The sequence below is a fragment of the Fukomys damarensis genome, unplaced genomic scaffold, assembly GCF_012274545.1.
Source record: "Fukomys damarensis isolate Sample0158 unplaced genomic scaffold, DMR_v1.0_HiC HiC_scaffold_37, whole genome shotgun sequence".
NCBI classification, from domain to species: domain Eukaryota; kingdom Metazoa; phylum Chordata; class Mammalia; order Rodentia; family Bathyergidae; genus Fukomys; species Fukomys damarensis.
Genome location: NW_022900949.1, coordinates 45,973,123 through 46,000,698, shown reverse-complemented (window position 1 = coordinate 46,000,698; position 27,576 = coordinate 45,973,123). Strand labels below are relative to the sequence as shown.

The following is a 27,576-nucleotide window of genomic DNA, read 5'->3' as shown; positions in this document are numbered from 1 at the left end:
CATTCTTTATCAGTGTACACAAAGACATGTCTTGACTTGGTCAATGCCCCAAAATTATAGATCGCAGAAGAAAACCACACCTTCAACATCCAAATTTCTTTCTTTTTTTTTTTTTCTTTTTATGAGTCTGTGAATTGGTGTTTTTTTTTTTTTTTTCCTTCTTTCCTTTGCTCCTTTGTTTACCAGTTTACTAGGGTTTGGGGAAATTTCCTTTGTCCTTCTTCTCTGCTATGTCTTTTCCTTCTTTTGAATTTTTTCCTTTAATTTTTACTCCCTAAATATTTTTCTCTCTTTTTCTATTATCTTCTATTTTCAGTTTTTTTTTTCTCTTAACTTTACCTAATTCTAAACATCCTCCAACTCCCCAATAGGACTCTAGGTACTATACCATTTCTCTTCCTCCTTCTCATATCAAACAGTTTAAAGTTTCAAAATTTTCTTCTTGCATTTCCCCATTCCCAGCACCTATACCTTTAACGTGTTCATGATGGGGCCATACATCCATAAATGTCCCACCTGACAGCTTGCAGCACCTGATGGGACTGGCCCCTGCTGCCAGATGGGAGCGTCATGCATGTACCACCTGTGGTTCAAGCTAGCCAGAACATGTTAATAGTATAACCGTAAAGATTTATTAGTATTTAGTTAACTCTATAAAATTATCATTCAATTATTTTCTACCATTAGTGGGGATATACCGGTACTGTCACATTTAGTACATATCAGCTATGAGACAAGACCTGGGTTGCTTTAGTGTTTACACATTAATTGTGGATATCTCTTTGGATAAAGGTGGCTCCTAATTAGTCCTTATGTTAATATGGAATTTGTCTTGGACAATATTACTGTAGTTGATTTGCTTGGGGTTACCAGCATCCATAATTGTTGCTATCTCTCTATAAGCCAACACTCACATTACCTCTGTGACATTAACAATACTAGAGTTCATTCTCAGAGAGCTCAGTGTTGGGCTAATTACACTGTATCTTCTCCCAAATTAACGAAAGTGGTATGATTTGGGGGCTGAGGCAAAAGACTACAGTTAGCCACACCCAAAGTACATGACAAAAAAGTGACTAAAGAGATCACTATACTAGACACAAACTCTTTACACTGTAAGTGACCAACAGCCTTAGTACAAACAAAAACAAAAGAAACATGAAAAGATAAGGCAACAAACTGCCTTCACAAACTCCCGATTTTTTTTTTTTTTTTTTTTTTTTGTACAGGGGATTGAACTCGGGTCCGTGCACTTGCAAGACAGGCCACCGAACTGCTGAGCTAAATCCCTGGCCCCTACAAACTCCCAATTCTTACAAAGTCAATCCAGGGATTATTGAGGGGAGAATAGCATAAACCACACACCTGAATTACTCAAAAGGAAAAGAGAGGAGAATGGAAAACTGATCAAAGATGCATTCAGTGGGGCCACAGAAGATGTAACTGAACACATAATGGAATAATTAGAAAGATGCAGGAGCTTATAGAAGACACTAATAAGCTAGATGAGCTAAACAAAATGAAACAAAATATACATGACCCAGTTTAGCAAAGAATTAAGAGTCCACAAAAAAGTTTCATATTATCGGGGAGATTAAAATTTATACTGAAAGTAGAGCAGCAGAAGCAACCAAAGGAAGAGTAGAATTTCAGAAGTAAAATACAATGAAGCCCTCAAAAATGAAGTACTCAAACACACCTTAACAGCAACAACAGAACATGAAAAATGGATCCAACAGCTGTTAGATTATAAAAGATTAACTAGAATAAGTGAAAAATCACAAGATAACACAAATGGCATAAAAGACTTATTCACACAAATAATGTCAGAAAAATGTCCAAACACAGGGAAATAAACATACAGATAAATAAGGCATATAGAAATCCAAATAGGGGGTGTCTCTTCCTTTCCTGGAGCCCCGTACGAAGCTTCATGATTTTCTGTCATTTATTGGCAAAAATGACCACCAGTGAGGCAGTTCTGAAGAGACTGGAGCAGAAGGGTGCAGAGGTAGATCAAATTATTGAATATCTTAAACAGCAAGTTGCTCTTCTGAAGGAGAAAGCAATTTTACAGGCAACATTTAGAGAAGAGGAAAAACTTCAAGTTGAAAATGCTAAACTGAAGAAAGAAATTGAAGATCTGAAACAGGAGTTAATTCAGGCAGAAATTCAGAATGGAGTGAAGCAAATACTATGCCCATCTTATACTCCACCACAAGCCAATTCTGTGACTGCTGAAAATGTGGTACAGTCTACACCGATAACTGTTATCTTCTGGTGTCAAAGAACAGATTAGAAAAGAGAGAGGAGAAGAAAAAAAGACAAGAGAAAACTGAAAAGAAAGGAGAAAAGAAGGAGAAAAAGCAGCTGCCTGCAGCAGGAAGTGCTGACTGTAAGCCAGTAGATGCTTCCCAGCTGGATCTTCGAATTGGATGCATCACGAATGCCAAAAAGCACCCTGATGCAGATTCTTTGTATGTAGAAGAAATAGACATTGGAGAAATAGCCCCAACAATAGTTGTCAGCAGCCTGGTGAATCACATTCCTCTTGAACAGACACAAAATCGGATGGTGGTTTTGCTTTGCAACCTGAAACCTGCGAAGATGACGGGGGTCCTGTCTCAGGCAATGGTGATGTGCGCTAGCTCACCAGAGAAGGTCGAATTCCTGGCTCCTCCTGACAGCTCTGTTTCTGGAGACAGAGCTACTTTTGAATCTTTCCCTGGAGAGCATGACAAGGAACTGAACCCTAACAAGAAGATGTGGGAGCAGATCCAGCCTGACCTGTACACCAACAACGAGTGTGTGGACACGTACAAAGGCGTCCCCTTTTAGGTTAAGGGCAAGGGAGTGTGCAGGGCTCAGACCATGGCCAAGAGTGAAATCAAGTAAGATCAGACGCCAACGTTGCGGGACACGTTGGAGGAAACCCGGGAGTAATAAAAGGTGTTTGTCCCTTCTTCTAAAAAAAAAAAAGAAATCCAAATAGGGATGATCAAAAGAGAACCTCTTTGTGCTACATTACACTGAAAGTACCAGAAGTCCATCACAAGGACAAAATCTTAAAAAGCTGTTAGAGAAAGGCAAACACATACAATCACACATAAATCAGATATAAAGGTAAACCAATTAATAATTACAGCAGACTTTTCAATACAAATATTAAAGGCTAGGAGAGCTTGAAGAGTTTCAAGCCCTAGAAGATAACAACTTCCAACAATGACATATAAAACTTTCCTTCAAAACTATTGGAGAAGTAAGGTATCTCCACAACAAGGAGAATCTCAAGAAACAACAATATGCACCCTCAGCTACCAAGAGTCGAAATCTTTCACTGGAATAAAGATAGCTTCTTTAACAAACAGTGCTGGGAAAACTGGCTATCCACTAGCTGAAGATTGAGCCCATTTCTCTCACCGTCCACTAAACTCAAATCAAAACAGATCAAAGACCTAAATATTAAAACTTGCTAGTAAACAAAACAGGTTAAACACCTGAAGAAACGGAGAGGCAAAGACTTTCTGAAAAGAACCCCACTTACACAAGGAATAATACCAAGAATCAAAAAAAAGGATCACATTTGATTAAAAAGCTTTGCACAGGAAAGGAAACCACCAATGGAGTGGAGATAATCTACAGGATGGAAAAAAATTTTTGCCAACTATTCCTCAGACAAAGGACTATTATCTAGAATATATAAAGAACTCAAAAAAATTAGACCTGCCAAATTTAAAGACCCAACTTAAAAATGAACATCTTAAAGGACAAAGAAGTATAAATGGCCGATAAATGTACAAAAAAAATGTTCAACACTGCTGGCCATTTGTGAAATACAAATCAAAATAATACTGAGATTCCATCTCCTTCCAGAAAGAATGGCTACTATCAAGAAATCAAACAAATGCTGGGGAGGGGGTGCTTCTTCATTGTTGGTAGGAGTGTAAACACTATGGAAATCAGTATGGAGATTCCTCAAAAAAAAAAAAAAAAAAAACACAAAAACGTGAAACTAGAAATTCTATATGACTCAGCTATTCCGCTTCTAGGTATCTTCCCAAAAGAGTTAAAGACACCTGATTACATTGATAGATGCATATCAATGTTTATAGCAGCACAATTCATAGTAGGCTAAATCTTGGAAACAGTCTATATGTCCATGCATGAAAAAATGTAATATTTATATATGATGGAGTATTACTCTGCCATAAAGAAGAATAAATTTGAGTCATTTGTAGGAGAATGGGTGCAACTTTAGACCAAAATTTTAAGTAAATCAGACACACAAGCTTAAATAGTACACAGTTTCTCTTATATGAGAAATCCAATATATAAATAAAGTGAAAAATAAAAGATAATAGAAAAAAAACTTATTGTAATCTAGGACGGCCAATGTATTTACAAGTGTACTTTGATTTATCATAATTGTCTCATGTGCTTTATATGTTTTTTTGGCCTGTTAATCTGGCTGTTAATCTGTTCATGACAATTACCTGGATAAGAACTTATAAAATAAATAAATGAGATACTGACAAAAAGAAAAAAAATGTTAAAAACAGCTGGAGGAGAAAAGGGAAAAAACAAAAGAATGAGGTACACTATGTACACGTACTGATTCCCCACAATGAATTTAATCATTAAGTACTGCAAACACGTACTAATAAAAATTAATAGTAACACACAAGTTTCTTTATGTCTGATCCAAAGAACTAAAAAGATTTATATTACTCTATTTATGCCAATTTTTGTAAAGTTCAACAAGCATCATTCATTTAATACTCAATGTACCTAAGGCATAATTTAAAATCCATTACTGGGTGTGGTAGCGCAGGACTGAGAAGGCTGAGGCAGGAGGATCAACTGTAAAGGCATCCTGTCCTCACAGTGAGTTCAAGGCCAGCCTGAACTACAATAGTGAGTACCTGTCTCAAAAATCTGAAACCAACAAACAAAAAAAGCCTTAAAACATATAATCCATAACACCTTCATTATTTTTGCAACAATTTGGGGAGAAGGAATCACCATCCATTTCATGACAGAAAACAGAAGCATTTATACCTTGGTCTAACTAGGACAGCTACCCTAAACAAAAGAAGCAAAAGGTCAGATCCAATTGTTAAATTTCACTACAGGTTTTTTAAAAAGCTTATATGGGCACATGCCTGTAATCCCAGCACTTTGGAGGCTGAGGCAGGACTGCTGTGAGTTCTAGGCCAGCCTGGGGCTACATAGCGAGTTCAAGGTCATCCTGAACTACACAAGACTCTGTCTCAAAAAAAAAAAAAAAAAAAAAAAAAAGCTTATGTGGTTTACCAGAATTAATGATATATTTGCTCTGACAGCAAAATGAAATAAAAATATGATTACCCATAGGATACACTCTGGATAATGAAATCATAGTGTTAGCATGCTGCCACTAATGCATAATCTCAAAAATCATTGTTAACAGCCAAAAAAGTACCTAGCTCTTTACTTTCTTTTTAAATGTCTCTTTTGATTCTTATAAAACTCCTTCCTAAGATAGATTCAGAAAACCAGAAATGTTAAAGGAAAAAAAAATAATAATTTAACCCAAATGTTGCCTTTGTGCTTAAAATATGCACATAAGGCTTTTCAAAAGTGAAAAGCTGAATAGCTGCTGAGCTGTGTGATATTATCCAAGATATTGAAACAGTAATGTTCAAAATGCTACTTTATAGAAGCACAGAAAAATAAAACCAAACTGAGTACTTACTTTCCCCTCCATGAATGCTTTGTGGTGTAGAAACATGCCAAATCCTTATTTTCCCTAATTATGTTCATTTTGTGCTAAATCCTGTAAGATAAAAATATAGATATACTTAGTACAATTAGATGCTCTTAATTTTTGGAAAGCCAATCACACTGCTATCACTCTAAGTTTAAAGGGGTCTTTTTGTACATAGAAATTTAAAAATAAATTTCTCATTATAAAAATAATGCATGTTCACAGTAAGAAATCTAAGTTCTTCATAAAGTTAGTTAATATTCATCCTGGCATCTAAAAGTGATCATTCTAGCTTCCATTTTAACATTTAAAAAATCATGGCTTTGTCTGGAGGGTGTGGTGATGCACATTTATAATTCCAGCTCTCAGGAGGCCAAGGCTGAGGCAGGCAGATTGCTATGAGTTCAAGGCCAGCCTGGACTACACAGCAAGACCTTGTCTCAAAATAATAAAAACAAAACCATTTTTTAAACATCATGTCATTTGTACTGGTCCATGTTTTTAAAGAATAACAACTTTTCCCAATGGAATATGCTTTGAGAAAATGAATTTCAAGGTCACATGGTACTCCATTTTATGAATACACCAGGACAGTGCTAGTCACACCTGCAAACAGTTACCAGACCATGTCAAGGTCAGTAAAGAAATAGATAAAGTGTTGAGAAGCTTGTATAGTACTTTGATTAGTGGACCCTTCTAGATATAGGAGCTATAGAAGTGCTGAGCCTGAGTGATCAACTATACACAGAATGAGCTTCCTTAGGGTAACATGCAGTGACACTACATATCATGGAGGATATTTGGTGAATATTACCCACAAATGAATAGAATCCAAAATCATGAAAAAAAAATCCAAATATAATCATAAATTAAATTTGATAAATTATTAGAATGACTATCAAAGAAAGACAATGTCTGAAAATACTACATCATTTATTTTGAATAGAGGTTAAAAATGAATATGGTAAGTGATTCCTTTTCTGGCTGGACTAGTTCTCCCTGGTCTTATTAGAATCACACTAAAGAAAAAAAAATTGGGACACGGTGGCACATGCCTGTAATCCCAACACTTACTGAGACAGGAAGATCACTGCAAGTTCTAGGCCAGCCTGGGCTACATAAGGACATAAGGGGTTCAAGACCAGCTTGAATTACAGAGGGAGACTGAAACAAAACAAAAACCTTAGGATGCATACCATACTGCTAATACTGCCAAGAAAATATTTGAAATTATGGTATACCTAAACTTGGCTTACACCTTTTATATATTGATTTTAAAATCAGGTATGCTTTTCATAATTAATAAAAACAATTTGCATTCAAAAACATTAATGTAACCTCTTTTGAGATACAATATACACACCATAAATTTACTTTTAAAGCATACAATTCCATGGTTTTTAGTACACTTAGTTCTACAACCATCATTATTTCTAGAACACTTTCATCACTCCAGTAAGCTGTTAGCAGTCACTCTGAGGTTTTCTATGACTAGAGATTCACTTCTGCTAGCCATACTGCCAAATTATATTCAATAGTACAGATATACCACATTTTATTTACTCATCAATTGACTGACATCTATGTTGTCTCTACTTTTCAGTTATTATAAATAATGGTAATGTGAGCACGTGTATGCAAGTTTTGTGTGAACATGATTTCTTTTGGTATATACCTGAATGGCAAAAACATTTTTAAACAAAGTTCTATCTTGAAATTGCTTTCTTCGTTTCTCCTGCCTGTTTTTAAACTATTAGCCAGAGCCTTTGTATGAATGCTCATTCCTTAAATATTCGTATGGTTTATGCATTCCTCTTCTTCAATCTACGTTCAGAGGTTACCTCTACAATGAGACCCTTCCCTTAACCACTGTGTTTCAGACTATAATCATCCTCCTCATTCTATATTCCCTATTCCTTTAAGTCCCTGCCCCTTTTGTCTGGGTAGCATCCTTCATACGTTAACATACACTACATTATATATCATTCACCTAAGCCCATTAGACTATCCAGACAGGGGCAGTCTGTTTAGCTCCCTAATGTTATCTCCAGAGCCTATAAGACTAACTGTCACAAAAGGAGTGAGCAGTAGAATAAAGTGTAGCAAATCAGGGCAATTGTGACATCCGCCTCAAACTTGACACTCTGACAAGAGGACCCCAAGAGTTTTATCAAATTTTCTGCAAAAACACCAATTAATGCTCTGAAGCATGCCAGAACCACAAGTAACATCAAGTTTGGAGAAAGCATTATTGCTACCAGGAAGAAGACATCTGTCATACAATCAACGGACAGATTACTACTAAGAACAGAGACAATCAAATGCAACCCTGAAAGTTGGTTTGGCACTTTGTTTCCTAATTCTGGATTTTTTTGTCTTGGATGACATAATAGCCAACTGACATTTATTAAACCTAACAAACATCTCTTTCTTCTGAATCACCTGCTGTAAATATTGCTAGGAAAAATAAAACCTGGGTAGCATCTCTGAGTCACCAAAAAATGAAATACACAGGAGTTCAGATGACTATTTTCCCCTTATATACCATAACTGAAGAATGGAACAATAAGAGAGAAAGATGGACAGAAAAGGCAAATGACTCATACTGAAGAATAGAGTTCAGAGTTCTAATCCATTTCTTAATCAAAAGGACCACACCAGCGGCTTCTCTTGAGCAAAGTGAGAAGAAAATATGTATGAGGAGAGACAGGCAGATATCATTAAGTGACTTTAAAATTAAAAGGCACTGTGGAGAAAAAGAATAAAAAATTTTAAATGATAACCGTAAAGAACTTAGGATATGACCTAGAATGCAAACGATCCTTAATAAATCCACAAGTGGAGAATAAAAGCAAAACAACTGTGCAATTAATAATAACACATTTAATTTTTAAAAATAAAACACATAGAGAATGAACTCATGGGTATCACTGACTTAGGGGATACATTATTCAAACAGACCTTTTGGGAGCGGAAATGTAACAAGTTTACATTAAGAAGGCTTACCCATACCTTTTGGAGACTCAAGTTCATAAATAAGAAAAAAACATCAGACTTCAAGGTTTTAGGTTAGGATAGAAAAAAAGAAGAAAGGGGAAGAAAATATAACAGTAAATAAACGTTAACTACCAACCACCTGGCCTTTAAAAATAAAAAAAAACTATATTCCTGATGCAGATTATAATGGTGACAGAAAAACACAAAGATTGATTAAGAAACACTTCAAGTCAGGATAGCAGAAATTCCTATGGCCAATTTTCAGCACACCAGATAATTTTCTCTGTCTTTAATGTTTTAGGAGGCAAAAAATAAAATTGCTATTTTTGCATTTAATTCTGAATTTTAAAAGAAGGCCTGTAAAATGGAAAAGCTCTTTATGGGAGGGAGAGAGGAAAAAAAAAAGAAACAAAAAACCCGTTCCTCTACCTGAAAACCTTGCTTTCAACCATGTTATACTTAGGGGTATATTATTTAGAGGTATGCAAAGCAGGAGACAGCGACTTACATAGCCAAGTCACCCCATAAATGAGATAGTTCAGTGCTACTATTAGTATTTGCATAACCTCAAAATGGAAATCATAATAATGCTTTGAATTTTGAAAGTTCAGTAAAAGCTATTTTAAAATTGGGGAGGTAAGGTGATCCTAAATCTAAAATTTATAACAAGTCCTAAATTTATACAACTTTGAGCATTCATCTTGTATGACTGCACAGGCATTTGTCATGCACTTACCTCATTTTGTCCAATAATAACAATATTATAGGTATGATGATTCCCATTTTATGGACAAGAAAACTGACAGAGAAATCACCTTTCCAGGGGTCTCAACAAGTTAAATGGTTGGATAGGCCTTAAGCCAACGGGCTTATTTGCATACTCTATGTACTTAGTCTAAGCTTTAATGCATTCTTTCAACTTTAGGATATTAAATAAATGCACACAGACTATGTAGTTACAGATTTATCATTTGACAAACATTCCTGGAATAATTAGAACTAGTTTCAATTCTTACCTTTAAAATGATTGGGATTTCCTATTTAAAATAATGGGAAAATGATTGGGCATTTGATAGGAATCACTTTGAAATGCACAATTTTGAGCCAGGCTTGGCGGCACACACCTGTAATCCCAGAACTTGAAAGGCTGAGGCAGCAGGATTGCCGTGAGTTCAAGGCCAGCCTGGGCTACACAGTAAAATTGCACACACAATTTCAAGCAGGGAATTGACCATACTCAATCCAGGAAAAAAGAAATCTCCAAATCTAAAATACTTTACCATATATAAATAAACTTGAAAATATTTCCATCTATAGGTATGTTTTAATTTTTTTAAACAAGCATGTGAAAAATAAATAGAATGACAGAAATTTGTTACCTCTGGAGCTTTTTGAATAACTAGATTTGAGACCTGAGGCTGCAACTTATTTCCCGGCAGTACATTAAGTTTTTAAATCCAAGTTTTAAAATCTGTGTTCTAAGGAAAACCTCCACTATTTTTTGATTGATGTCACTTCATCTGGGAGAGGAGACCATCCTTCAAATGGAACTGGACAACTATGGGTTGACTATGTTATTGGACAACAATGGGTTAACTGAGTAACTAGCCTCTTTGTAGAATGCACCTGAGAAACCATGATAACTTCTGTAATCTGTCACCAAAGGAGCATAAAGGACTCAAAGTCCTTCCAGAACTCTTTGCTCCGCACCCCCACTCTGCTTTGTATAAATCCTGCTTACTATATTACCAGGAAACTCCAAAGGAATTAAGCTTCGTAGATGTAAAAAGAGAGGTAGGGGTGTGTGTGTAGGGGTGTGTGTGTGTGTGTGTGTGTGTACAATTTCTATTTGGGGCTCTTGAGACTGACAGGAGTCACTTGCTAAGTTGCCAGCATTGATTAAAAGACAATTTACTCCTTCTTCATGTGTAAGAGTGGTCTGTCTGGGAATCTCACAGTTTCCTGCTGCACATCCAATGAATAGCAATTGGCCTGGAAAAATGCATTCACTTTTTCAGACCATAAAGGTAATACTACACACACAGGTATGTCATTAACAAGGAAAATGGCAATTCGCAAAGACCAGGAAATCACATTAAAAATATATATAGGGTAACAATATCCAGTACTAGTCAAGCGTGGTGGCACATACCTGTAATCCCAGCAGTTGGGAGGCTGAGGCAGGAGGATCACTGTGAGTTTAAGGCCAGCCTGGGCTACACAGTGAGTTCAAGGCCCATCTGAATTACATAGTGAGACCTTATCTCAAAAAACCAAAAACCAAACAAAAAAGAATTTCCAATACTGACTCTACTTCATTCAAAGTAAGAACTGGAACAATTTCAAGAGAACCACTAGAAGATGACAAAGCAAGTTGAGGCACCCTCCAAATACAGATTCAATCTAGGAAGACTTTGGTAGCTATCTCCTACAGCACAGATTCCACAGCTGCTAATCTATACACACTGTTAATTAATGACCACCACAAGCAGCTAATTAACATAAACACTGAATTTTAATATTCAATCTACCACCAATATAAGGGTGGTAAATTTTAAAATTATTATTTATGGTCAAAGATAAGCTGGTATTAACTTTTATGAGTTGTATGACTAAACCAGCTTCTTAACTGCTCTAAATCACCACCTGTAAAATATGGACAGTAATAATGGCCTCAAAGAGCTGTGGTGGAGACTAAGTGAAACAATTCAAATGAATTAGGTATTGACTCAGAGAAAATACTAAGAGATATATTAACTAATATAATTAATAATTATTGTATTTTTAGACTATCCCAGGTATGTAGATATTTCCAGTATTTCTATTATCTTTTTTATTATCAATATACTTTTTAAGGCATTTTGTGGGGAGAAAGTTTTAATATTCCTTGACTCTAAATGTTTTATTAATTCCACATTCCAACTCTTCTGTTATTATAGTAACTCTATCTGCTGTTTGTTACCTGGCTACCATGGCTAACGAGTCAACCATAGTCTGAAAATACGCACTGGAAAATCCTATGAATATACAATTCACAAGTTTTGAATTAAATACTCTTCGAGTAGCATGCTGAAATCTCACGCTATTTCACTCTATCCTGCCTGAGATGTGAAGCATCCCTTTGTCCAATGCATCCACGCTACATAGTCTACTGACCGCATAATTCACTCAGTAGTCCTCAGACTGAACGTCAACCGGTCAGTCAGGTTCTCAGACTATCAACAGTACAGCAGAGCTTGTGTTCAAGTAACCCTTACTTAAGAGTCCAAAGAACAAGAGCAGTGACAGTGGTGTGTCTGGGTAGGTTGTGAAGGCATGGCCTTGGGGTCTATGTTGGGCCTTCACCCATTCAGCTCTGGCACTCTTCTCTTGGACTGCTTTCAGCTACCATGAACTAAGAAGCTTTGACATCATGCTCTACTACCATGATGTCTTTGCCTTGAAGACTGCTGTGTATGGTCTGAAACCAAAACCATTAACAAATTAAACCTCTTCTAAATTGTAGGCTTTGTGCATTGTGCCTCAGCAACAAAAAATCTGACCAATACACTGCAAAGGTTTTGGCCCCAGTGAACTAATCAATTAAGATGAAAAGGCATTAAATTTGAATTAAATGGCATTCATAGTTCTTAACCATTCAAAAATAACTATATAAAAATGTTTTTTAAACTGGATGGCATACACGAGGGCATGTTTTCATTATTTTTTTTTAAACTTATCTTTCCACAAGATATATAAGGTACTGGTACAAATTCCCTATGATGAATGTTATCATTACATATATCTAAAATGTACCAATAAATGCCTTGCTTCAAAAATAAGCTGAACAACAAACATGTTTTCCACAAAACGGTTTTAAAAAGAAAAAAATAAGCTAAACCAAGGTAATCATGATGAACAAAAGTGTGTTTTGTTTTGTTTTGTTTTATCGTAAGTCAACTGTAATTTACCACTTACGTTTCTCTATTCCAAATGTGTCCTTACAAAATATTATTACAGGTCAGTCTTGTATACATTTTAAATATCCCCAACATGGGTGTTTGGAATCTCAAGTACTAGGAATGTTTCCTTCCCTTTTATCCAAACAAGTGTCTTTAAATTTGTTTGGTACCTAATTAACTATAATTTGAGAAACTTTTTGGGAAAAAACGTTTACTCTATATAAATTTAATTGGTAAATACTTCAAATATACTACATACACACACACACACACACACACACACGTTCTAAAAAGTGGTTTAAGTATCTGTTTATAAGCAAAGCTTTTTTTTGAGACAGGGTCTCACTATGTAGTTCAGGTTGTTCTTCAATTCACTATGTAGTCCAGGCTGGCATCAAACTTTTGACTTATCCTCCTGCCTCTGCCTCCTAAGTGCTGGGATTACAGGCACACACCACCATGCCCAGCAAGGCAAAAATTCTTAAGCAATTATTAATTTCTATTATTCATGATGAAAAACGTATAATTTCTGGTTTTGAGAAGTTCAAGCATTGAGCAGGTTACAGTAGTCATTACAGCCACATGCTACAAAAAACTGTCCAATTTTTTACAAAAAATAAGACAGTTTGAGACCTTGGTGGCAGCTGATTACCAGCATTTAACATTGGGCCAGTTGTTAGAGACTACTCAAATTATGAAGAATTTATCTGTTAAACTATCATTACTTACATTTCAGGGTTCAGTCCTGCATTAGTGTCCCATTTCAAATTCTCAAAGATTCTACACTTCTTTTAGATGAGAAAAAAATTACATCGCCTCTTAAAACTGGATTGAACACAACTTCAATCTTTACAAGTCTGCTTTGTTTTCCCCATATCTTAATATGATAGCATCACCAGAGGTTTTTTTGCAACATTTCTTCTTTTTACAGAATTGTTTCTGTTGTTTGCTATGGCTTTTTGATTCAAGGTTGGTCTCACTATGTAGTCCAGACTGGCCCTGAGCTCACAGTGTATCCTCCTGCCTCAGTCTCCCAATTGTGTAATTACAGGCATGAATACCATACTCAGCTCTTTTAACAGAATTTAAGGGCTAAAAAGTCAAATTCGGAGCAACACAAATACTGTATTTTGGTCAGATGTGCCTTTTTCAAAGAATTCTACTTCGTACTTTCAGGTAATACAGGTATTCTCTTAATTACTGGCAGTAATGCTGGCACATTCATTTATAATCATTTATGGATAAAATCAGAATATTCCTTTTAGAAGATACGTAATTTTGACACAAAAACCAAAGGATTTAAAAGTCTACTGGGTAGAAGCTTACATCAAACTGACACTAAGAACAAAAGTAGGATGAAGTGACCAACACCATAAGCATAGCCGGTAGCAAATTATACTCATGCTTATAAGCAAAGGAACTTGCACACATAGCAAAAGTAAGTGAATATGGATGGCTTGAACTCATTTAGCCAGGATGAATGAATGCACTTAGAAAATAAATACAATTAGTGAATTTAGGAGTTAATGTACACAAGCATATTTTTTTAAAGCACACACTTCTTGTGATCAAATGGAAATAATTTTTATATAAATATGACAGTTTGAGCTACCTCATCTTTGACAAAGGAGCTCACCATCCTCAGTGGAGGAAAGATAGCCTCTTTAATAAATGGTGTTGGAAAAACTGGATATCAAGCTGCCACAGACTAAAATTAGACCTTTATCTTTCGCCATGCACTAAATTAAAATCCAAATGGATTAAAGATCTAAATATTAAAACAGAAACATTAAACTTGCTGGAAGGTAAGTTAGGCAGAACTCTGGAAGACATTGGTATAGGAAAAGACTTTATGAACAAATCCTCAGTAGCACGGGAACTAGCAGAAAGAATGAACAACTGGGATCTCATCTTACTAAAAACCTTCTGTACTTCAAAAGAAACTATTAGCAGAACTAAGAGACAATCTACAATGTGGGAAAAAATTTTTACCAGCTGTACCTCAGACAAAGGACTATTATCAAGGATATATAAAGAACTCAAAACAATCAGTCCCCCCAAATATAAAGACCCGATCCAAAAATGGGCATCCAAAATGAACAGATATTTCTCATACAAAGAAGTAAAAGCAGCAAGAAAATATATGAAAAAATGTTCCACATCACTGGTCATTCGAGAGATGCAGATGAAAACAACACTGAGATTCCACCTCACCCCACAAAGAATGGCTGCTATCAAGAAATCACACAATAACAAATGTTGGCGGGGTTGTGGGGAGAAAGGAACCCTCCTCCATTGTTGGTGGGAGTGCAGACTAGTGCAACCACTATGGAAATCAATATGGAGATACCTCAAAGAGCTTGGACTGGAGGTTCCATTTGACCCAGCCATCCCACTGTTGGGTATCTTTCCAAGCGGACTAACAGAATCATATCACAGAGAAGTATGTGCACCCATGTTTATAGCGGCACAGTTTGTAACAGCTAAATCTTGGAAACAACCTATTTGCCCATCCGTTGGAAACTGGATAAAGAAGTTGTGGTTTTTCTATAAAATGGAATATTACTCAGCCATAAAGAGCGAGAGAATAGATTCATTCATAGGAAAATGGATACATATTGAAGATATACTCCTAAGTGAAATAAATAAGTCCCACATGTGTAAATAGCAAATAGTTTCCCTGGTGTGAATATTCTGCAACAATGCATAAGATTCTAATAAGATTACTGACATTTAGAAATTTGAAGAAAGGAGCTAAAGGTGTAGGGAAGGTGTGATGCGTAGGGGAAGAACAAAAAGGGAAAAGAAAAAAATGTGAGAGAATGAAAAGATGAAAATAAAGTGTTTGTAGATGGGGAGGGGAGGAGGGGGTGAAGGGAGGGCACAGGTAAGGGGAAAAAATGAGAATCAAGACTTGCCATGTAAAGGTACATGATCCCAACAATGAATGTAACTGTACTGTATCCCTAAATGTACCAATAAACTCAATAAAAAAAAAATAAAAATAAAATTAAAAAAATAAATATGACAGTTTGCAGACAGCAGGTAAGATACTACTTTTCTCACTTTGAGTCCATAAAATTTAAGGGCACAATTTACTCTGCTTATCATTAACTTTACTTTCATGTGAATTAAAATCATAGGTTCGTCTTGAAATGCAGGAGATGAATCAAGAATGGGTAAAAATACAGACGTGATAAACCAAGTTCAGTAAAATGTTAATTTGAAAATCTTGGAAGATGGGTGTTGGGTGTCTAAGGTAAAGTTTTTTTCAATTTGGCTATAAATACCAATATTTATAATAGGTCGAGGGAAAAGTAAGAGTTGCCTTCTTTTCTGATAAAAATCCTCTACAATGGAAACATTTTACCTAATATACTGTGAAACCACATCTAAAAATATGGCAGAAATTCACTTAACAGGCTAATTTAAAAAGACAATACATACTCATACAGCTATATATTGCAAAAATGCAGAGAGAAGGAAAACTATTACTAAAGTAAAGGCTGTGAGTATAACTAAAGGAAGAATCTCTTACACTGACTTTTAAAAAATCTAATTTTGTTCATAAATGGACTTGAAATCTAAGTAAATACATTACTAAGTTAATACTGTTTCAAATAACATAAATGGCTAACAAACTGTTAATTTTTATCCAGATTTAAAAGCTACAGATGAACTGTTTCAGATAAAATGTGCTGTGTAGAGAGGAAACTGCCATGTGAACTTTAACCATTTTGGTTTTCTCCCCTTAGAGACAAGGTCTCTGTGCTGCCAAAGCTGGTCTCCAATTCCAGGGCTCAAAGAATTCTCCTGCCTTAGTTTCTGAGTAGCTGACATATGCAGAGTAACACATACAACTGTTTAATTTTTATTTTTAATTTAATTTTAATATATGATTCAAGAACAGGTGAAAGTACTGCGTTCTAAATGTACAATGTATATAACAGAGTATCTACAAACTTAAAACAGCCATAAAAAGCTCAGAATTTAAGGTTTAGCAAATCTTATTTTAGGCTCCTTAAAATGTTCAAGAATTTGATTCCTACAGATGTAAGTGTCCTCAGAGAATAATAAAGCCAGTGGTGATATCAACTTTCAACTGGCAATCACATCTCCAAAGAACTGCCCCAAAATTTTAACACTGAAGCATTTGTATTGCCTGCTACATCAGTTAACTTTTAAATAATTCCACTGTCAAAGAGAAGTCAAAATAATTTGAGAGCTCCCCTATTCTACTTTAAAATTTTATGTATTCATGAAACAAAAGGGCAAAAGAAATTTAAAAATGCAGGGATGGGATGTAGCTCTGGCTCAGTGATGCCATGCCTACCTGTCAAGTGCAACGGCCGGAGTTCAATTTTCAGTACCCCCCCAAAATTTAAAAATACAGTGGACCTTCAAGTTAAAACTGGCCTGGCATACTAATCAGAATAGGCCTAATTCTGCCTCTTATTATCTATAGCATGTAGCTAGGTAAACATCTAGAGCTCAATTTTATTGACTTACAACCAAACTGAGTTACAACCAGCCTTCCGGAACCTATTGAGTTTGTAAGTCATGGGTCCACTGTAACTCCTAGGGCTGAGCAGGGTGGCAACACACCTATAATCCCAGCACTCAGGATGAGACAGGAGGGCTGCTGCAGGTTCAAGGCCAGCGTGAGCTACAGGGATCCCATCCTTCCCCCCAAAAAAGTAACTCATGGGGTTGGAGCTGGAGATACAGTTCAGCTCTACTTAGCAACTTAAAATGCTGGTTTCAATTACAAGTACCCAAAGAAAAAAGTATACCCCAAACCTAAACAAACACTTTTAGTATTATCTCAATGGAAGGACAACAGGAGGAGAGGGATACATACATACCAGGTCAGTTAATTGTATTGGTCTTTTTTATTCAGCAGTATAAATCAAATACTGGAAATGAGGTCTACCTTTTATATTTTAATCATATATACATGCTGATTTCACCTGAAGAAACAGATCTTACTGATAAAATAAACTTTTAACTACTTTAAAAACATAGTAGAGCCAGGTATTTAGTGGTTCTGCCTTCTGCCTCACACGCACATGGACCTTAGTTCAATCCCCCACCAAAACAAAAAACAAAAACAAAAACAAACAAACAAACAAATAGTAGGGTGTGGTGGCACATGCCTGTAATCCAAGCACTTGGGAGGCTGCAGCAGGAGGATCACCCTGAGTGCAAGGCTACACTGGGTTACACAGTGAGACACTGTCTCAGGGAAAAAAAAAAATCGATCAATCAGTCAATAATAAAAATTAGATGGATATGGTGATAAATGCCTATAATTCCAATACTCTGGAAGTTAGAGGCAGAAGTATCACCAAGTTCAAGCCCAGCCTGGCAATTTATATTTTAGCAAGAACTTACTTCAAAATAAAAAGTAAATTAGGGATGGGGATGTAGCTCAGTGCAAAGGTTCTGCGTTCTATTCCCCTCCAAAAAACAAAAATTCCCACTCAAGATGACTTTTCCCATTCCAAAACTTAAGAATACCTTGAAATAGTCACCTGAAAGTTTTTCTTTAGAAATGTGTTCATTTAAGCCATTTTGTGAAATCTTCACTATTATTTACATGTTTTACTTTGTTACACATTCTTTGAACTTTCTAGACCTATTTTCTATTTCACTTTATCTTTGAACTATAACTTGGTTTTTCAAGAACAAAGTGTACTAACCCCATACGCTCTTCTTAGCTCAGAAAGAACACTTAATAATACAGTTCTATTATAGTAAATAGGCCCTAGTGGGTAAAAGAGATTTTTAGCAGCCATATTCAAACTTGTTATTCTCCCTGTAACTAAAGTAAATAAATGTGTAACACAGGACCAAATTTCCTAAACCTGCAACAAACACAATTGAAAGTTTTACAGTAAGCATCCAAATACCTAAACATTTATCTCTATCCTATTAAAAGAAATTTTAGGGCCGGGGATTTTAGCTCAGTGGTTCAGCCACCTGCCTCCCAGATACAAAGACTGGAGTTCGATTCCCAGTACCAAAAAATAAAAAATAAGAAATTTTAAATTGCTACAATTTCCCTTTCACCCCATGCTAAATAGCAGTAACACCAGTTTCTGGTTTGTTATTTCTGAAATACTCCTGTTGTTGCTACCTCTCCCATAGTGCCTAAGAGCTTACAAGACATTTCCAAATTACCAAAAAAAGGGGGAAGGATTCCACTTATTTTGAAACCTAGAGTTTGGTGTCATGGTGCATGTCTAATATCCCAGCATAGGGAGGCTGAGGCAGGAAGATCACTCCAAGTGCAAGGCCAGCCTAAACTATACAGCAAGACCCTGTCTCAAAAAGCCAAAAACAAACAAATAAATAAATAAAACAAAACCCAAAGGCTCCAAGGGTTAGGGGAAATATGATTTATCTGCTCTAAGACTTCACAGATATTCAAAATGCATTCTGTACCTTGACTAGGAATACAAATCAGAAATCTCTGTATAACAGTTTAGATTTTATATCTGCCTTGCAAGCATACGATCCTGAGTTCAAAACCCAGGGCCTCCCCCCAACAAAAAGTTTAGATTTTAGTATAATTAATATGGAATTCAAGAACTATTCAAGAAAGTCTCCTATATTCATGACCTTAGTAATTTTTCCATTAAACAAATTCTGGCAGCTACTGTTGACAAAAATCAGAGCATTAAAAGAATTGTTACAGACTACTTTAAGAGTTTTGTTTTCTAGGGTCAGGGATTTAGCTCAGTGGTTCTAGCGCTTGCCTCACAATGACAAGATACCTAAATAAATAAATAAATAAATAAATAAATAAATAAATAAATAAAAGTTTTGTTTTCCGTTAATCAAAAAATCAAACTCTAAACCAGGTGTGGTGGCACACGCCTGTGATCCCACCACTACGGAAGTTGAGGCAGGAGGATCTCCATGAACTCTAGGTTAGCCTGAACTACATGGTAAATCCAAAGCCAGCCTGAACTACATAGCAAGCCTCTGTTTCAACACCTCCCTCCAAGATCTAATGTAAAGAGATACTAATAGTGGGCATATGATAAACATAAACACTGTTCAGGCAAGGGCTGGGGATTTAGCTCAGTGGTTCCGCCACTTGCCTTGCAAGTGCAAGGTCCCGAGTTTGATCCCAGTTAGCAAAAAACAAAACAAACAAACAAACAAACAAAACACTACTTTACTTTGGAACACTGTTCAGGCAGCGTGGTCTACTAAAGGCAACATAAGAATGCTGAAATCATAAAATCCCACTGCTTTATGTTGTTTTAGAAATCCCTCACCTTAAAAGTGCAAATAAAACAAGTATGTAGGTTGTTGAATAAAGTTAAACCTCTGAAAAGAACTACTACAGGGTTTACCTTTATTGATTAAATCTCACTTATATGCACCTGTGGAGATAAATGTATCATAAGCAAAAACAATCATTCATAACCATATTGGCTTAAAGTACTTGCTACAAGTCTTCCCTACATCAATGACTCTCAAAGAAGTTTCCATGATTAAGAATCACTCCACATAACAAGAGGTATTACTGATTGGCACATGCTGAGCATATGAATACTACTTGAGCAGAAAAATGTTATTTTAAAACACTGAATAAAATTTCCAACTAAAATATACCTCATCTGAGGCAATATGACTGAGAGCACTATTAGCAGTAAGTAGATGAGGCCAGATATTCATCAATGTATATAAGACAGTCCCACAGATTGAAAATTTGTCCTGAAGTACAATTTTCAAATCTCCATGTGGTAAAATATATATTTATAATGAACTCATCCAAGGATTTATTTTAAATACAAAATACAAAGACTATTTTGCAGTTTAATATATACAGATTTCCTAAGAATGCAATTATCAGGGCAGGCACGGTAGTGCACACCTGTAATCCCAGCACTGGAGAGACTGAGGCAAGGGAACTGCCCCAAGTTGAGGCTAGCCTGAACTACGTAGGGAGTTTAAGACCAGGTTGGACTGTACAGCAAAAAAGAAAAAAAAAATCAAGAACAAAGAAAAACCAACTATCAACTAAATTGGGATTTTATTTTCCTTGTTCAGTTTAAAAAGCAATGCTAATAGCAATTCTACCTGTGGCATCTGCGTCCCAAGATGACAAACCTATAGCCACTCAAATTTCTGACAAAAATCAAATTGATTCCATGTAAAGGAGCAAGTCCCTGACAACTTCACTGTTTATTTCAGTATAATCACACCTAAATATTTATATATTAAAATGCACTTAGTTTTGCTATGCCTTTCTGGTAAGGTGAAATTATTCCAATAAGACTGAGTACTAGAAAATTTGAGCATGATGCAAATTTCACATTTGCTTATGTGCAATTTCCTGAATCACTAAGAAACACCAAGTGAATACAGAAACTGTACCCAGCTAAACTGAGCTACGTAGGCATTTACAAAACACACAAATGCACACATTTTGGGAGATCAATGGATCATGAATTCAAATCTATGTTGTTAAACTCTCCATTCAATCTTGTGACTCTCCTCCTTCCAATACTTCACAGCAATTCATGTGACTTCTAGTGCAAACTGTTTCAAGACAAAATACCATTAATTTTCATAGCATTTAACCACTTAATGTGTGCAAAAACAGTGCTCCTCTTTTTAAATTCCTTTTTTAATGTGTCACTGAGGAACTTTTTGAGTTTTATGATCTTAATTCCCCTCCTAAGGAATGTGGTTTCTGTTTAACTTTGCATAAAACAGTGATTCTTGGGAATGACATGTCTTGATGTGACACAAGTGACTATATTTTAACATAAAACCTTTTCAATTTTATATATAGACAAAATTAGGGTTTTAAAATTAGATATTCAGAAGGTTATTTTAATAGCCAAATCTACCCATTTTTTTCTTGTGGCATCATACCTAAAAAAATCAAAGTTCAGAGATTTTTTCCTGTTTTTCTAGAAACTATACAGATCTTGAAGAACTCAGTGTTACTACGCAATGTGCCTTAAAGTCTTCACTGCCTACTAATATAGTTATTGCAACAATCTTTTAGTGTTTCATGGTTTATCATTGTCCATCCTCTTTTTTTTTTTTTTAACCTATGTCTTCCCAGTAGGTTTCTCATAGGCAATGTATAGTTGATTTTTCTTTTTAACTCAATCTTTTTAACCAGTGTGGACACACTTAAAATAACTGCTTTCATTTGTTCCATCTGTTGTCTACTATTGTCTCCTTTTCTTCTATTAAACAGGTATTTTTAAAAGTTCTATCTTCTCTGGTGCCTTACTTATATCTTTTATACACATATTTTTAGTTGTTCTACAGTTACAATATGCATCCACATTTATCCAACTTCAAATAATAGATTGATTTATGTGGAGCACAATGACCCTATAGTAAGTATCCCCTTCTTGTCCTTTGTATTAATTTTTACTTTCTACTTTTACACAATATGTTCACTATTTTCCCTTTACAAAAATTAAAAGAAAATTTTTATTTTATTTCATTGCCTGTACTCTCCATTTCTATACATCCAAGCTTATCTGTTGTGAAGAATTTTTTAAATTTCCTTATACAGCATATGTACTTATGTTTTCTCAGCTTTTGTTTCACTGTATCTTTATTTCATTTTCACTTGGAAGATGTTTTGCTGGGCATAAATTTGGGGTTAACAGATTTTTCTTTTTTCCCCCCGAGTTTACTGGTACATTTTAGGTATACAGTACAGTCACATTCATTATTGGGATTTTGTACCTTTACATGACAGGTCTTGGTTCTCATTTTTTCCCCTTGTTCCTGCTCTCCCTTGAACAGATTTTTCTTTCAGTAAAGTTTTCACTCAGTTCCCTTCTTGCTTACATTCTGTTGTAGCTCTTATCTTTGTTCCTATGCTCTTTTTACCCTCTACTTTCAAGATTTTCTCTTTGGCCCTTTTTTCCTTATATGTAATATGCCTAGTTATCTTTAGCACAGGTTTTTACTGGGGGAAGGGGTATCCTGCTTGTATTCTGTAAGCTTGGATCTTCGACACTAATTTTGGTATTTCTTCTGTTCTCTCTTCTGGGATTTCAACTGTACATATATTAAAATGACTAATTCTAGTGGGGTTTTTTTTAACATGTTTTTGTGGTGTAGTTAGGAATTTCTTTTGAATTATTTACAAGTTCTGATTATTCTCTTAGCTTCAATAAATGTACCAGCTCAAAGTTATCTCCTTATTGTTTTTCATTTCTTTTTGATTCTTTCAGTTTTTCTCTGCTGAATTTACCCATTTGATCTTGCATTTTGTCCACTTTTCTGTTTCAACCTTTAAGACACAGTCAGCTTAAATTCTCTGTTGGATAACAATGTCTGTGTCAACCTGAGTGCATTTCTAATTGCTCTTTCTTTTGGCAATTTCTATTTTATTTACCTTTTCATATGCCTCTCTCTCTCTCTTTTTTTTTTTTAATTTTAAAACTAGACAGAAGATAATGAAGATCCAGGCCTAACTGGCCTTCTCTACAGGACAAAAGAGAAACAGTGAACTCGTCCTCTTTTGGCAATGTTCAGACATACTGGCTGACACACTGCAAGTTCCAGAGAGGAGTCAATACAGCTGAGATCTAGAAGTTTACCTGGGTATATGCTATAGATAACAAGAGGTAGATGAATCTTCCACTAACCTAATTGCTTGCCCCCTTGTCTAAGTGAATAAAAGCAAGGTGAGCCAAACACTTAGGGCTCTTTGTCTACTAGAGCCAAGAGCCCCCGGTTCCCTCACTCTAAATTATCTCTGTGTTTGTGTCTAATCTCCGTTCATCCCTCCAGTTAGTCATTCCTATCAGGCTGGTCTTCTGCAAAGGAGGCCTCTGCATAATCTTGTGCATCTCCTAGTAGATTTCTGTGATTATGGTTACTTATTCAAAGCTTCTTAGCATGGTGGCAGGGAGTAAGAGATGCAGTCTGTTGCTGTGACCAAGGTTCAAAGTCATATACTAGGTCCCTGGATCTCAGAGGTACAGCCTTCTTGTTTCTCCTGACACTCCCCTAACTGCGGTCTTGGTTCAGGGCTCCTCTCCCCATAATATTCTTTCTCTCTTATTTCATCTCCCTCTAGCTTAGTAAATGTTTACCAGTAGAGCCAACAAGGATGCCTTTTCCTCTACAGATTAAAAGTTTTGTTCCAGAAGAAAAAGTCAAAGAATTGAGCAGTTTCTTGACCCTCTTAAAACCCCTCCTACTATTCCCCTCCACTAGGCCTACATCACAGACATTCCCTGGGTTGGGCTCTTTCCAATCTTTTGTAGGCATAAATTTGTGGATAAAGAGTTAGCAAAATAGTGCACTCAGTCTTCATCAATTTGTTAGCTACTCTAACTGAACTCTTCATAGCCAACCAAACCAAAGGAAGCCAATTATGCATATTTTAAAAGAGTTACAATTATTTGGTATAAAAGGGGAATCTTCAAAAAACAACACTGTCTGCCGGGGTGGATGTAGCTCAGCGCTGTTGCACCTGCCTGGCAAGAGGAAGACCCTGAGTTTGATCCCCGGTACCACGGAAGAAAAAAAAAAAATCCAAACATGAAAAAAGCCCAATGCTGTCAATCACATCTAGAGATTCAGTAGGTGATACTAAAGCAGAGGTGTCTGGTCCTTAAATTCTGAAAGCTTGATTTATTTACCTACTCCTTTTTTGTTGCTATTACTAATCTTGTGTGCTATGACCCATGTACAGTGTTTTTCTATCACCCTGGCAGCTTTCTTGGGCTGTGTTATACCTTTGTTGGCACAGTCCTACCCTGAGCACAACTTCCTGTGATTGTCAATAACTGTAGCTGCCGATTACTTACTAAAAAAAAATAAAGTAAAAAATTAAGAGAACTGGGCACGGTGGCACATGCCTGTATTCCCAGCACTTGGGAGGCTGAGGCAGGAGGATCACCTTGAATTGAAGGCCAGCCTGGACTGCATTGCAAACCTGATCTCAAAACAAAACAAAAAAAGGGAAGTTTTATTGGATCTGATAAAGTTGAGAAACACTGAATTAAAAGCATATTTCCAAACAACTCACCTTTAGCCTCTATCAAACCATCACCACTTTAGAAAAAGAGGAATATCTACTGTCTCTAAGTGGAATATACTGTTATTTTCCAAAATCTGAACTCTACTCTTTAAGGTTCTTAACATTCTTGTTTCTTAATAACGGACTCTTCTTTTCCTTCCTAGTACATACGTCTACTTCCTGCTTTCAAACGAGTACAATGCAATTTCTAAATAAAGATGAATGTTCATTGAATGCATTGTAATATTAATAGCCCAGGCCACACTTGAGATACAGCTGCTTAAACACCGTTTCACATTTAAAATATTAACAAGGTTTTATGTTATATCCTAAATTAAGCCAAACAACGAAGCACTTTGCAGAAACCAAAGAACTGAGATCTAGTTTTTGATACTACATGACTGACTAGTTTCTATAAATTTCCTTTTTTTTAAAGGAAGTCCTGATTCATATTCCCATAAACCCACAGATTACTGATAATATACTAGAAAAACCTGACCATTGTGAATAATTTCCTCAAACGCTGTAGATGGTACTTTCAAGCACAAAAATCTACCAAATCCATAAAGTGAGAAAGAAAATACTGTGAAAAGGGCAATCACTGGGAGCAGTTCCTGAAGAAATATCCTGAAATTTACCTGTTTTCAAAGACACTTTATTCGAAAGCGCTCAAAATAGCTTTACTGAATAAAACCTTTCACAGAGGATGCAAGAGACTTTTTTTTTCAGCTAGAGACTTTTCAGGAGGGGTAGGGTGGAGTAAAGGAAAAAGGAGAGGGAAACGTCGAAATAATTATTTTGGAGACCATCAATGTATTAGGGGAAATTTTTACTCCCCTCTTCCAGCAAGTGACAGGTGAAATAACTTCAAGACAAACAGTGCTTAACACCTTACAATAAGGGAGAAATTTAAAAGATATTCTTCTCAGGTGTAGTAACTCTCAATTTTGCATTTAACAGCCACTTTCCGAGGGATCAAAGTTCTATTTCCCCCACTCCAAAAGGTACATTCAGAGTGAAATCACAGCAGCTGAGGGTAGACCACTGTGAATATGCTACCTTGCAAGAACAAAAACACTTGATTTTGGAAAAGGGAAGGACTGAAGAAGATACCACGCGGCTGTTCCTAACAAAACGAAACAAAGCTAAGCAAAGAAACTCTACGCGGGACCCAGGCAAAGAGAGGACCGCTGACCCAACGAAACCAGTTGCCGGCATCCAGCCAGAAAGGTGCTTGGGCTAGGAGGCTGGAAGGGAATCCCGAGGGCGGAGCCCACAGAGGCATTACGGGTGTGAGGTTAAAGATGTCCTAGTAGAGCAGGGGACCTACCTACTCTTGGTGGGCAGAAAACACGAAAATGAAGCAAAAAGTGGGGTGGGGCAAGACAATCAGAAGCAGAGCTGTGGCCTGGACCAGTGTCATTCAGGAGGGGGTGGCCCGACGGAAGTACCAGCAGTCCAGGGGTAAGGTAATCTGCTTACCTTCGCAGCGGCGGCCAAAACACCAACACCCCTTTCCCTGCCCTGAGAATCTCCAGTCCCCGCAGCGTGGGGACAAGGGAAGCAGAGTCCCAGACTAGCGCCCAAAGTAGGATTTACCTTCGCGGAAGGCTGGAGCGGCTCCAGCCCGGGCTAGCCCCCTCCCGCCAATGGCTCTGCGTCCACAGAGTGATGAGGCGCCCTCCGGCCTCCTTCCGGTCACCACTTTCCCTTCTCGCAGCTGGGGCGGTGTAGCTCAGCTGCTGTGGGTTCCCGGTGCGCCTCGGCGCTATCTCCCCGCCCCCCTCCGCCTCTTTCCTTTGCCTCTTACGGGCGGTTCACTCTGGAGGCCGCCATCTTCGCTCAGGCTTCGAGCGCCGCCCTCTAATACGCCTGCGTTGCCACCGCCCAGGCTGTCACGAGACCCAGTCAGCTGATTTCAGCGCTTCCGCTTTCTGTCCCGCCCCTTTCTGTGCAATTCCTGGCCATCGCTGTCCCATTCGCTCCCTTCCGGGAAGTGCGGAGTCCCTCCCGCAGTTGCACATGCGTAGGGGTGCAGAGGCCGGCTGTGGGCTCTGAAATCCACGCAGCGTGTGTGGGGTTGAGGGTGACACAACTCTGGGCGGGCGCGCGCGCGGGTACAAGGGCCTTGTCTCTGGACATGTTCTCCAAAAGCCACTTTCCTTCTACATTCTGCGGGAGGTAGCGCTGTATCTCTGGATTTTCTCCCTTAATCCCCTAGAGTGCGGGTATGAAGCATTGCTTAGCTCTAGTCCTTAACTTCGAGCGCCGTGGCACATCCGCCACCCGTTTGTCTGCTTTGAGAACCAGCTGGTTTACTTGCTATCCAGACCCCTAGAGGTATAGCTGAGCAGAGTAAATTTGGGGTGGTCTGGGAAGTCGTGCAGACCAAAGCCTCAGAACTGCCTCATGCTTTGCTAGTGGGAATGCTGAACGTGTCACACTGCTAGCTCCCGTTTATTTATTGTCTACTGATCGCATATATGGTTGGTGTAATACTCCTTAATCCTTGATGCTCTGAAACAGGAATTATCCTCATTTTGTAGACAAATTGAAGTTCAGTCCCAAATTTGAACTTGGTGTTAAAACAAAAGTAATTTGACTCCAGAATCTGTACTCTCTAGATACTGTCTCCCTGAACCTATTGTGAGAGCTGGAAGGAGGAATCAGAATCGCAAAACGGAGTACAGCATTGAAAATAAATGAGGGTTCGGCTGGGAAATATGTGTTATCTGTTCTTAGTGGTTTAATTAAGAAAAGTCAGTGCCCCCTTCCAGACCTGAACGGTAAAGATCATAAGTTAAAAAATCAATGGGTCTACTACAGCCTCACCCCCCGCCCCCGCCTCCCGCCCACACCCTCAC

General features: G+C 37.1%; 1 protein-coding gene and 1 pseudogene across 5 annotated transcripts in view; one reads left to right on the top strand and one right to left on the bottom strand.

Moving 5' to 3' along the window:
* Window positions 1–26,615, bottom strand: part of Dnajc13 (DnaJ heat shock protein family (Hsp40) member C13) — a 139,933-nt gene extending 113,318 nt beyond the window's left edge. For 2 of the 5 annotated variants that reach the window (XM_010625454.3, XM_010625456.3), the window contains exons 1-2: window positions 26,312–26,614; window positions 5,735–5,815 (exon numbers count right to left, since the gene is read on the bottom strand). In XM_010625454.3, the coding sequence (XP_010623756.1) occupies window positions 5,735–5,802 (68 nt within the window). In that variant the 5' untranslated portion in view covers window positions 5,803–5,815; window positions 26,312–26,614. Of the gene's footprint in view, window positions 1–5,734; window positions 5,816–26,194; window positions 26,289–26,311 lie in introns of those variants that run through there. The other 3 variants (XR_004515533.1, XM_033759484.1, XM_010625455.3) reach the window with 3 other exon arrangements.
* LOC104863139 lies at window positions 1,900–3,060 on the top strand (annotated as a pseudogene).
* Window positions 26,616–27,576: the final 961 nt, after the last annotated feature.